Here is a 14201-nt window from a genome sequence, read left to right on the forward strand (position 1 = left end):
CGTGCAAAATAACACTATAATCTCGGTTTGAGGTGAGGTGGGTGGGTTAGGACCATGGACGGAGATACGGGGGAGGCCCCACCCACAACGTCAACGGTGGAGTCGACTGATCTAATGTATGTGTATATATGAATTAACATTATCAGTTCCACGAAGTGCGAGTCTATAACCCAGGATCTTCCCACTCCTTTATATACACTATGCCAAGCTTACGAGACTAAAAGGAGAGGCGGAGTCCATCTCCGCCTATGATTAGAACCTCGTAGGGGAACCTCGTTTTAGAGGGCCGCAAAGCTGCTTTTGCACTGGGCCTCTAAATACTTAAGCTTGCCCCCGGATTATGACATAAGATGAAAATTCAAGTATGATAGTATCATCTTTACTTCAGCATATAGGCATATACCGATTCGCAAAATATTCCGCAGAGAAATGTGTACAAGGTACAGGTACGGTGAAATAGCAGTACAGATTATAAGTTTAAGTTAGCTGCGTTTGAAGATACAGAAAATATTCGTAAGAAATGTCGGGATTGAAAATATAGGAGAAGACATTTTGTGATACTCAATAAATAAATGTGTAATGCGATAATTGTTGGTTGCTGTTCGCGCGATCGGCTTACACTACGAGACGCGACGCGCGGTGGGAAGCTACAACTGGGTGACTCGTCCAGCAACGTTTCTCAGGCTGACGACGACCGCGGTATCGCGGATCGTTAACGGCTTCAACCTTGACCTTACTAACTGGACGCTGCACGGTATACGCGTATTATGCGATGAATCGCTACGGAGTCACCGTGCAGCGTCTTTAGGGGTTCTGCATCGAAAGCTGGCTCTATGTAACGCCGGACCCACGGAACCCCTCGTCTTTACAGCTCTTTCACGAAGTGCGAGTCCATAACCATAAAGTGGAAGAGGTAATCTGTCGTCATTTACTAAAAAAAGAGGGCATTGAAGAAAGCCATAAGGGGTAGTAAAAAGGAAGTTGAATCTAGGTTGGCAGATAACATTGGGTCTGACCCAGATTTTCAGGTACGTCAATAATGTATGTAAGGGGACAATGTTGGCCCAGTCTAGATAGGAGGGTCCAAGGCCGTCATTTCAACTTTTCCGCGTGGGACATACACTGTATGTATATACATACCATTTCCAGTGTATTTTCTAAAGCCGGGGGTCAACGGTCCCCCGACCCCCCTCCAAATGAAGCACCTGGGAGTGTCCAAGGTGGAAAGCAATGTAGGCATGTGTTGTGCTTTCAATGATTTTTGCGTCAGTCTTTAATAGTAAAGGCGATATTTTTTATTTTTTTTAATAATAACGTGATCCTCGCGTATTCTCAAAGTACATGGGTCCTTACTAGGTGTACTAGGGTCCCTCTGGGAAAACTATCATTTGGTAATGGTGCTTCGCTTGCACCTGCAATTTTTTAGAAGTTTTAGGACTTCCGTATCTTCCACATAAATTTCGTTCAGGACTTAGTCACCCCCCCCCCCTGTCACAGGTACTTTGAATATCGCCTTCACTACTGACGCGAAAATCATTGAAAGCACTATACATGCCTACATTGCAAAGTGTAGAAGACAAACCGTGTCGAATTATCATCCTGTGAGTTTGACGAGCTCCCTCTCGAAAATTTTGGAAATTATCATCAAAAAAGAATAGTGAAGTGAATAGACGAAAATAATTTGATGTCCGAAAACCAACATGGGTTCAGGAAAGGGAAGTCATGTGCAACCAACCTCCTTTGATTCTATGATTACGTGATTAAAGCTTTCAAAAAATGGCGAAAACGTTTGCTAGTTTATTTTGATTTCCAGAAGACATTTGATCTGGTCCAACATGATAAACCCTTGAAGTGTTTACATGCGATTGGGGGCAACTTGCTGAATTGGATAGAATCGTGGTTAAGAGATAGGTCTCAACGAGCTACGGTGAACGGGGAATTCTCTGGTTGGACAGGTGTCACAATTGGAGTTCCTCAAGGAAGTGTCCTTGGTCCCCATACTTTTTTCACTTTTTATCGATAAACTCGATCAGGGTATCGATGGGATTATTAGCAAATTCGCAGATGATGTGAAGCTAATGGGGGTAATCGGGAATGAAAGCGATAGGGAGACCAACTTAAACAGGATTGCAGCATGAGCAAATGAATGGAGCATGACGTTTAGCGTTGACAAGTGCATGGTCGCTCATTTTTTCAATCCACGTTTCTCTTACGAGTTGACTGGTGTCACTATCCTGGATGCAACTAGGGTCACCGATTTGGGAATTCTCATTGACGAGCGGCTTAGGTTTTCTGTACATTGTTCAGCGGTGGTCAAAAGATCGAATAGAATGCTTGGTTTCATTTTCAAAAAAGTCTTCGCCTTCTCCTGAAGTCATTCTCCCGTTTTCCGAGGCTTAGTTCGTCCTGAACTGGAGTATGCCGTAAGGTTTTGGAGAGTCCATACCTACAGAGCGACATAGACTTGGTTAAGGGGAGGGGGGTACAGAGAAGAGCTAAGCGTGCTCTTGTCAGCACGAAGATTTCTTGAAGATGTTTTCATTGGAAGAGCGAGGTGTCCGGGGGATATGATTGAAATTTTTGAATTTTTCAACTGTATGGGTAAAATTGATTATGAGTTATTAAAACACCGTCAATCAATTGCTCCGACAATGCGACACCACAGTATCGATTGGTGAGGAACAATTCTAGATCGTGGTGTCGCCGGGAGTTTTCCTCTAACAGAGTTGTGAATAAATGGAACAGCTTACCTCCGGGGGTCGTGAATTCTAACCAAGGCGATTGATATGCTTAAAAAATAATACGATAAACATATTGTTGGTTTTTTATTGTCTTATCGGATTGCTGTAATTTTTGATATAGTTTAGATATGTATTTGACATCATATTTTTTATGGGCATCATTTTTCCGCCACCTCGTTCGCGATTTTGTCTGCTGTGGCCTTAGTATTTGTATTAAATTTTTCTTAAAAGTCAGAAATTTTTATTCCCAAACATCGAGCTCATTACTTTCATCTGTGTCAAGGAATTCTCCCGGTACAGTGGTATCTGGCATCGTACTTCAATATTCATGTCATCAGAAGCAAACGGACACTCTTTAAACCACATTTTACAAACAGAATAACTTCAAACGTTAGTCTTATCCTCTACGTTTTTTTTTAACCCAGTCATACAAGCAAAGAGCGCATATAGAGTAGATTAAACCCACAAAGACATATGAAGCGTGGAAAAAGAACAGGTGGGGATTAAAATAGCTTGTCGAAATTGTTTCCGAAGAGGATTTTATATGCTTCACATGTAACGGATGATTGATTGGTCTGTTGCACACTGATTCGGGCGGAGAACGCGTTAATTACTATTGATATCGACTATTGCTCAAGTCCACGAAAGGCTTTCTTTCTGCTGCCAGCAACTATAACATAGCATTTCGGTTTGTCTTTTTCTTTTCTAAATCTTTATATTATTATAGTCATTTCCTTACAACGACCGGTTACGGGAGGAAAAAAAACTAACCACACGAAGCTCTAAAAGGAGGCAATACTAATAAACTTTTTAGGTCATTTTTGATGTCTGGCATTTGAAGTCGGTGCGGAAATGCTTCAGAACTATGTGTACCTGCCTTTTCAGATGAGTCTTAAAAAAGAAAATAGAATCACTGCATATATATATAATGTTTCTAATAAATTTCATTTCTAACATTCAGGGTGATTACTTAATTCCCATTGCCGCATTTTACTGACAAACCGTTTATCCTAAAGGCATACCTTCAATTAGAAAAAAGCATCCAAATAACGTGTCGACCTCAGATACGTCATTCATATTGCAAAAGGTTGTATATTTATTAAAATACAAAAACTAACTTTTTATCCGGACACCCTATCCTCAAAAATCCAATTAGAAAGTTGTTGCCCTGTCTCTCTCTTGAGGCCAACAAAACAACTTCCACTTTGTAAATGTAATATTCACTGAGATATTCGAATTCAAAAACTAGAGAAAAATGAAGGAAAAATAGCACCTTAAATATAAGGTAATAAAGCGTTATCCGTTAGTTTTTGCTGTTCTTTTTTAATTTTTCTCCAATTTTTGAACTCAAATATTTCGGTTAAAACGTATTTTACCCCCCCCCCCCATTTATGATTGGCATATGATAATTGAATGGCTATGTGAGATCTACACGTTATTTGAATTTCTCTAATTAAATGTATGCCTCCAGGATCAAGGGTGTGCCAGTAATTTGCGATGCGTTCTGGTAGTCATGCACCCTGTAGAAGGGCCCGTCAAAAATCTGACCCATAAGCCTGTGAGGCCATGACCCCCCCCCCCCCTCCAGTTATTTTACCTAACGAACTCGAGGCGACCACCGATAGACAGCGCCTTCACTTCCAACCCATCTCGCTAATGGCAGTAAATTGCAATATAGCGATATGGCCAGAATTTGTGTTTGGTGAAGTAGTAGTAGTCTGTTTCAACGCCCGTTGGGGGAAACGCTGCTTTGAACGTTTAAAAAAAGAAAATGCTCTCATTAGAACAAACATTAGAGTGAATCAGTAGCCCATCATAACCCCCCAGGGGTACGCGTACTATAGGTTTGGGAACCACTGAACCACAGGAACAGAATAGATCGTAAGGGATTCTGCAAAGTATATGACAATAATTTGAAGGCCTTGATTTTCTTCTCAGCCTCCAGTTACCGAATTCTCTTCCAATGCTAATTATTGCCAGAAGGTATTGAGTAATCTTCATCATATTAGTCTTTCGAATTTGGTGGAAAGAAAAGAATTTTTTTCCATGAAAGGGACCCTATGGGGATCTCTCGAAAAGAGAAAATTCTATATTTAGAGTTCAAGAAAAGAAAATTAGGCAATATAAGTCATCTCAGGTAACAGCAATGATACAGGGTATTAACTATGTATGTCTACACGCTCAGCTGCGCAGCCTCCAGTGCCGCTGTCAGCGTCCATCGGCGAAGTGAAGACGTCACAAGAAAAACGAGACAAATTTGATGAACGAGGCGAGAGAAAGAAAGAGTAGAAAAAGAGTTGGACAATGAGAATAAATGAAAATATGGCAGAGAATATTTAAATTCGCGGCACTCGTGGCCTACTTTCCAAAAAACCACGTGAAATGCGGAAGAAAACTCAGGGGTAAAAGAGAAAACTCGTTTTGACCATCGATATTGGTCTAAATATGAAAAGGAAAAACTTGACCTTCCCTTCAAGTGCATAATTTTTTTCCTGTTTAGATTATGGAAGATTTCGATTAGATCCAGAACATCGAGGAAGGAGAGAACAATTCTCTGTTAATTATGTACTTCTCATTCGTGCAATGGGAAAAAAATTCTTCGACAACAGATTCTGCAATCCACTGATACGATTTGGTTGGTCGAATAAGGATTTCTACATCCAAGGATATTGTGAAAAATTCAATGCCGTTAACAAGCAGTAATTACCATGCAAGAATGCATACTTGATGATTGATAGCGTATGTTATAGCCGTTCTCAAACAGGTCTGTGGTTACTTTTGATTTCATGGTGAGAAACGTCTGTTTTCACATCGGGTCCCGTTTCTTATTGAAATATTCAAATTATTAAGGAGTTATTTCATTAGATTCAGGGGTTTTGCGTTTTTGCCCGATAGTGTTCACTCATGTGTATCAGCATAGGCACCTGAGGGCTTGAGCACCCACTTTCCTACATAAATTCATGAATATGAATGCAACACACGCCCACCTGCGTACTCCCTTGAATAACCCATTACTGGACGGCTGGTAACCAGTGCCGTCTTAACGCATGGGTCCATGAAAAAAAGGGCCTCACAAAAAAAAGAGAACCTGTTGAAATTTTCGAGAATTCGGCAGGTAGGGCTTCAGAAAAATCACTTAGCCCATGATGCTCTTAAGACGGCCCTGCCGGTAACAACCAAGAAGAATAAAATATCGGACCAAACTTTTTATTCTGGTATGGTTCTATCCTTTCGATCATACTCATACTTACAAAAAGTTACCATTAATGATACCAAATTCGTACCACTGAAGTTTATATATTAATTTTGGGGTTTTACTTGTATTATTTTACACCACAAAAACAACTGTTAAAATTTATATCCATTATTTGATACCCGTTTATTTGTTATAGACAAAAGTATCTAAGAAAAGCACTATTTTTTTATAAAAACTGGACAATAAAGTCTGAGAATGCTTCCTCGTGCATGGAACAGATGCATTATCATCATGGCTTGATAACTATCAAAGGACCTAGAGAGAGTGTGGGAATGGGAGTGACCTAAGAGTGTGAGAAACCAAATCAATGAGTGACAAAAAAGAGTGACTAAGAAAGTGTGCAAGGAGGTGAGTGACCAAAAGTGTGACTTTGGGACAGAGGCTTATTTACAGGGGTTCAACGAGCTTTTCTCAGTGTGGAAAATTTGAGGAATGAGTCGTCAAGAAAATCAGTCTATAACGGGGGAAGGGCAGCAGAATTTGTATAGCCCACAGGCAGCAAAACCATAAATCCGCGTCTGGTCAGAATGAAGCTGATATCCTGCATGTGTAAGTCTAAACCACACATACTAACCCGTGGCCCTCTGTCCAAATGTGGCCCTCGGAATCATCTGATTGACGATCACCCGCGACCTCAAATCTTATTTTGTGAAAATGAACTGAGCGGCACATAAACAGAACACTCAAGCGATCCGTTTTGAGGGTCCACATCGCTTGGGTAGCTCATGGCAGATTTCCAGATATAATTTAAGAGTGACCCCGGCACATCAGCATATTCTTGGTACATTTACATATCACTTGGGAAACGTGCGGCACAGTTCCAGGTCACGACACGTTTTCAAACCAGTGAAGTGGCCCGCACTCTCCTAAAGGTTGAGACCACGTGTTAATTTGCCCTCACCACGACGCACCTGACAGAGGTTGGCGATGCCCCTAGGAGCTGCGACGCGTACTTTGAGGCAGACTGGTCTAAACTCTTCTAAATCAACGTTCTGTGTGATTGGTTATTACCTCTCTTTTGCGGACACCGGCGGGGCAAAAGAAAATTCGTCCGTAAAAGAGGGGCGACCGTTAATCAGTTGTTTGAAATACATTTATTATGCAAGGGGAAATTATTATTTGGCCGGAAAAGGAGGGGAATGTCCGTTAAGAGGGGTTTTACTGCATATTTATTATATCATATTTGCTTTTTTTTTGTTCGTTACACAGTGATAGACAACATCTATCATTGTGTCTATCTACAAAATGATAGATGTTGAGGGTAGTTTTGCCGGAAATGCATCTTGTAGAACATTTTCTCTTGGAGATTAATATTGATTATGTAGCCTATTTTCCTCGAAGGTATGACTCTTCCCCAGGACATCATTCGCGAGCTTCCAAGATGATTCACAATTTGCGTAGTACATAGAGGAATGTAGAATGTGTGTAGACTTCCTTAGAGTCTCTAAAAAGTCCATTGTCCTAGATGGGAACTGGTTTGTTGTTTCTGCAGCAGTAGCAGCAGCTCACTTGAACATCACACGTGTTCCGATATACTTCGTTTCTTGAGAGAGGTGTCATTAAAAAAAGCACGTAATTACTCCCAACACTCTCTTCTTGGTGATCATCCCTCATTAGTATCAAGTGCAACACCCCTTGCTGTATTATTTACGTTGTTTTTTTGTGATTGTAGTTCAAATCATTTTGATGTTGGCTCGTGATTTGTTTCACTTGGTTACAAATTTAAGCATCTCCACGAGTTATTGTGTTGTTTAATTGCTGTTTTATCCGATATGTGAATGTAATATTCTATCCATCTCTGTCGTAATATTTTATTTCAATGAGTATATCCTCGGGGCAATAGTGACCTCTTTTCACAATCTAATAATAATGGCGTATTATTGTATCACGTGGCTTGCGTATTAAACTCATCACGTTATGCCATTAATGATCGCGCAGGGCAGTCGATAGACTCTGTATTCACTGCAGGTTCGATACGCTTACTAGTTAGGTTCTTGTATAGGAAGGATAGTGCTATATTGTAGCTACCAATTTGAATTGCCATCCCTGTCAAAATATACGAGCGCATGTGTAGTTTGCATATATATATGTATGTTACGCTAAATGTGATAAATGCGGTTGCTATACATAACAACCGGTTATAATACATACTTACCGAGCATTTTGGTAAGCTTAATAAATTTCTCTAAAGTAGTCACTTTTATCAGTGATTATGCATAGTACCCAAGCGTCGTTGGTAAATTTGATGAATTTTCCTAAGTTAATCACTTTTAACGGTGGTTATACTCAATAATCAATAATGTGTCGCGTCATTGGTAAACATGATAAATCGTACTACATGATTTACTATACATGGTAATTCATAAATGTATTGTACTATTATATCGGGGTACGATCGTAATATTTGTCATCATTATCCCGGAGCGCGACTACATTCATGACACATACTAGACTTATTTGGAATTTTATCATATTTATCGAATTTACTAATTACGGGTATTATGCATAATCTCCGATAAAAGTGATAATTTTTTTAGTATTTATCAAATTCACCAACGACGCTTGGGTATTTCGCATATTCGCCGGTAAAAGTGATAAATTAATAAAATTTACCAATGTGATTGATAAGAATGCATAATAACCGTTTATTAAGTATAATAATTGATTTATCACATTTACTGTATAACACATATATGCACACCAAGTTGACCAGTGCTGATACAGATTCGCCCGAGTGGCGTGGTGGTAAGATGCTCGTCTACCACCGTGAAGGTTGCTGTCATGATCTTGGGTTCGAACCCGATATAGATAATATATTTTCCCTAACGAACTTGAGGCGACCACCGATAGACGTTTTCATTCCCAACCCATCTCATTAATGGCAGTAAATTGCAATATAGCCATATGACCAGAGTTGATGTTTGGTGAAGTAATGCTGATACAGGCCACTGTGGTGGTCATAGTGACGGACTCTCATCACGAGCACCCAGGTTCGAACCCCTCCGTCGCCACAGTGGTGGTCGGCTGAAGTTGATTTTCTGTGGTTCGAAGATCTCCCCGTTAAAAAGTCTCGCCACAGAGAACAATAGGCCTACAAAAAACAGTAAAATCTTCAATTATTACACTTCGGAAATATAGACGACAGCACTGAAAAATCAGACCCAACACTATATACACACTCTGAAGCCCCGTTCACATGTGCAAAATTGGGGGTCGCTTTGGTGATAATTACCGGCATGGCAACTTCTACACAAAGGTGGGAGAAAAGCTCATAAAAAAAAACCCATCTTTCTTGGGGTGGATTGGTGGTCGACACCGACCTTCTCTTCCATAATCCTTTGCGCCGCGAAAACTAGTGCAAGCTCATTCGTCAGCCATCTTGAATCAAGCACTTCCGTTCAACCCACGTAACCAGTGACGACTTCCGGAAAGAAGAGGGGGATTACCGGCATAAACTGAACTTCATGTGAATGGTTTATAGCGAAAATCCCCTTTACTGGTAACTTCCCGGGATGTTTTATTGCACACGTGAACGCGGCTTGAGACTGTCAGATACACACCCTCACATTTCCGGCACATCTCACTCGGTAGTAAATTGCCCATGGCGATACACCGGAGTTGTGTTTGGTTTGAAAAAAAAAAGTGCTGGTACAAATATTAGGATAACCATCGACTTTTACATTAATGGTAGATTCAAGGAATTAACACGGCCGCGTAGAAGCATTTTTACCGTGCGTGGACGAGCTCACAGAGATCATTGGTATCAAGCTTTTGATGAGGCTGAATTTTCACGGTGTCCGAATCTGCAACGACCAACGATCTGTGCTAATGGCCTAACTTCTACCTCCCAACAAATGTCCACTTGCATTTTCTGACAGAGTTCACCAACTTAAATTGGTCGATACAATAAAATCTTCTCGATCAAGTCACGTCATCCTTGTGTACGGCTTACAACCACAGCCGGATTTATGGTTTTGCCGCATGCGGGCTGCACGAATTTTGACGCCTCTCTCCCATTGTAATTCGATTTTCGTTACCACTCATTCCTCGAATTCTCCTCCCTATACTATAACCCGATCGGTCCCCACCCTCATGCTGGCACACGCTCTAGATCAATATGGTTCCCAACCTTTGGATGCCCACGGCCCGGTTGATTTCTCTTTTGCTAGTGGAAGGGCCGGTCATACACAGGACTAATGGGAAATAAATGGGTGAAAATGAAACGGTGAACCACTCACGGCCAGGTTTGACTGATGTCAGGGCCCGGCGGTTGAGGAAACACTGCTTTAGATCACTCTTTTGTTTATTTACATGCTTGCGCACACGTTGTAGCCCCACTCTTTTGATCACTTACTGACCTGACCCAGGCTGTCTAGGACACTCTTTTGGTCATTCCCATGCTTCCACGTTTTCTAGTTCATTCTTTTGGTCACTCATACTTTTACACACTTGTTTGCTCACATGGTTGCAAACTCTCTGTCACCTCGAGTGAGGGATTTGGTCACTCACTGACAAAATCCCTCATTCTCTAGGCAGAGGTGGATTTATGATTTTACCACCTGCGAAATGTAAACATTTTGCGACCATTCATTCCTTGAGTTTGCCACCCCCCCCCCTCCCCCATGAACATGGGCTATAGGTTCCCCCCGTAAATATGTCACTGCTTATAATGACTATATTCCCAAGAAAATGTTCAAATTCGACGTGTTCCTCGTTGAATATATTCGTCATCAGATGATGACGAAGAAAAAGATGACATTGACAGATACAAGTCGTACCAGAGGCAGGCGCAGCGTGTTGTATCATGACTCAGACCTACCTAACATTTCAAATATGACCCTCAGCCAAACACACCTTTACTTATCTTTTGTCTACAACTGCGTTCAACTCTATTTTAGTCTTTTATGTTCAGTATAAATTACAACTAAAACAAGACATATGTAAATATTTCCCTGAACATATTTGGATAGTAGCCAATAAAAATGTCCTTTGTTTATATTCCGCGGAACGGTCACAGCAAAGGACTATGATCATAATTAACAGGATGACGAAACCTGTTTGTTTGTATATATATGTATATAAAAAAAATTTTGCTGTTTTTTATGGCTTCCGCCGTTCTTAACGTGGATGTCACGTTCACTGTCACACTTTTCTCTTACTCACTTGCATTTGACCTAAATTCATTAGGTATGTGTGAATTCGTGATGAAATACGGTGAAATGTATGTGCAGTAGAAGCGTTTTTTAATTACGTGACAGAGAGAGAAAGCTAGTTGTTGCTGCATCATTCAGCCGTATACGTACGACAACACCATTAGGAGAGCTGAGAAGTAATTTTTCGTCCCTTCAACCGTAACTTGACGCAGCACTATCTTATCATTACGTGACTTCTGTGCCGCACTAAAATGTGCGTATAGCCTGGTGTAATGTTTTTATATAGCGATGAATTTTTTAATTCCACAATTCTCTTTCCTATATTCATGGATGAATAATTTATTTCCTGCATAAAAATATTTAGTTGAGGATTAGTGGGGAGTAGGGCCGTAACTAAGATTTTTGACGCCCGGGGCAAACATTGTTTTGCCGCCCCCACAGCTTTCGATAATTTTGTAATTGTGTTCTTTGTTCCCGCCCCCCTAAATTTGTCCGCCCGGGGCAGTTGCCCTCCTGTCCCCCTCTGGTTACGGTCCTGGTGGGGAGCGACTTATGTTGTATTAATGGCCGAACTATAAAGACTCTGCTTTTCTTTTTTTTCCAAACCGATCACAACTCCGGTCTATCGCCATGGGCAATTTACTACCTTGTGAGTTGTGCCGGAAGTGTAAGTATCTAACAGCCTGAGTGCTTGTCTAGTGTTGCGTATGATTTTTCAGTGCTGCCATCTATATTTCAGAGGTGAAGTGTAATGATTGAATATTTGTACTGTTTGTAGGCCTGTTGTTCTCTGTTAGACTCTTTAACGGGGATATCGGCTCGCATTCGCGCCTCTAAGTTGGGAACACAGAAAACCAACTTCAGCTGACCACTGTGGTGCCGGTGGGGTTCGAACCCGGGACGGACCCGAGGTGCGAGTCCGTCATTATGACCGAGAGATACTCAGGCTCTATTACTCGAGGTGATTTGAGCACGTTGTCCCATGGGAACTAGGGTGCCTCCGGAGATTTATTGAATATTAAAATTACATCACTGGCCATCACTGGTAGCAAATATAAATTTTTATGCATGGGCAGGTGCAGTGGTGCATATCGGCAGTGAGTTCCAGCTAAAATAATCAAATCAAAATAAAATGTGTTGAATAAAATTAATCACATGCTTAAAATCCGTTACTATGACCGCAAAGACGTTGACTATGTACCATCTGAAGCCCACGAAGCACCTATGATCTGCGACCTCTACCTGACAGAAGGGCCGGTCAGGCGCTCAACGACTAATATCTAATCGTCGATGGACGATTTTTACCAATTATCTTAATGGCAAAATTAACTATTTAATCTGACCATACTAAGATTCTATAAAATTCTATATTGTCGATACAGATCCAATAGCGAAAATTAACTTCTTTTTATTGTACTCAATCTCTATTATTGAATAGATCCCAAGAATCCAGATTGCCGATTTTTCTTTTATGTTGCTAATTTCATCTTTTTGTTGCCATGTTGCTTAATAAAGTTTCCGGATACACCCATTCTTCGGGAACCCTTTGAAATCTCTCTCTCTGAGATGTGAAGCGAGGCGTGTCCAGCCATGTTAAATGTATTAATGGTGACTGTCGTCTCGTATTTTATGGGATCGACTCATTTTCTCGTATTATTGGGCGTATTATTTTCGTATTGTTTTCTTGTACTATCCCGGTGTGAGGAGGACGGTGATTACCCCCCTTGCCAGCCTCTGGATTTGTGCCTGGTTGGTGCTGATCAGAAAAAAAAAATTGATTTGCAATTTACTGCTATTTTACCCCCTTTCAGATGTAAGTTGTGCTGGAATTGCGTTTATGTGTGTGTCTTTACCACTAAAATAAGTGCATGCGTATATAGAGTTGTATGTGGAGTTGTTGCAGCTTCAAATCATGAATGAAGTGTAATTAATGATCGACTGTTTGTGCCGTTGTGGGGGTTTGTTATTATCTGAGGTGAGACTATTTATTGGGAGGATTGGTGCCTCGGAGTTGGAAACCAACTTTAGCCGAATGTCTGATATCTTAATGATGTCAGCTATAAGAAAGATCATGGCGCTGCACACCATCAACTTCAATCGAGAACGTTTAAATCATACCTTAGAATAACAAACGCCATAACGGCATAATATACCATTCCATAAAGTAAAGCCAGATAAGTTGATAGCATTTCCCAGATAGCACTATGAATCCAAAACTACGTTTCCAAATCAATCCACATTCAAGTTTGACTCTAATTTTTGTATCCAATAATGTGACGCTTTATTTTTTTCGTAATTTATAGCATTCACTTCTCTTACCAATAGGTTCAAAAGTTCGACTATATACACGTATATCGGGGAAGTATGCGTCTCCGTCAATCCCTACCGAACCATGAACATATACGGGCCAGATATGGTCAAGGAATACAAAAATCGAGAAATCTTCGAAAGACCTCCTCATATTTTTGCCATCGCCGATGCCGCGTACAAGTCCATGAAGAGGTTATCCAGGGATACGTGTATCGTTATATCAGGTGAAATATTGTGTATGAATAAAATACCACGATTTAATGTTTACTTCACTCAGTATCTATCACGATTGAATGAAGCTGTTCTGTTCATGTATACTGTGAGCATGCTTTATAAAGATGCAATTTGTATATGTTTCAACAGGAGAGAGTGGATCAGGAAAGACTGAAGGTTCGAAAATCATCATGAGGTACTTGGCTGCCATTACCAACATCAGTGGTCAAAAAGAAATCGATAGGTTCGTTTCTGATTCTCGCATGTTTACAATCAAACAGCCAATGATTATTAATAAAAAACTTTATTACAGTGGTACCAAGGATCCTTTTTTTCCAAATAGGGGGCGCATTACATTCTCCTTTATTTCACCTGCACAGACCTGTTGTTTATCTGCGCACAGAATTTAGATATCTGTGGAGAATGACAGAATAACACGCTACCTTAAGCAACATGGGGGAATTATTTTCTGCGCAGCAAAAAAACTCTATGTATATGGAAGCGTTCTCAGACTCTAAACCAGTGTTT

At 40.6% G+C, this 14201-nt stretch overlaps 1 protein-coding gene across 1 annotated transcript in view; it reads left to right on the top strand.

Moving 5' to 3' along the window:
* The window catches only part of LOC149078521 (unconventional myosin-Id-like), a 58233-nt gene that overhangs the window by 14266 nt on the left and 29766 nt on the right, over positions 1–14201 (top strand). The window contains exons 2-3 of the mRNA XM_089240633.1: positions 13476–13684; positions 13824–13917. Coding sequence (XP_089096759.1) covers positions 13476–13684; positions 13824–13917 — 303 coding nt within the window. The remainder of the gene's footprint in view (positions 1–13475; positions 13685–13823; positions 13918–14201) is intronic.

Source organism: Pholcus phalangioides, unplaced genomic scaffold, assembly GCF_987345545.1.
Source record: "Pholcus phalangioides strain wild (caught in Gottingen) unplaced genomic scaffold, Ppha-v1.0 ptg000013l_1, whole genome shotgun sequence".
Taxonomy (NCBI): Eukaryota; Metazoa; Arthropoda; class Arachnida; order Araneae; family Pholcidae; genus Pholcus; species Pholcus phalangioides.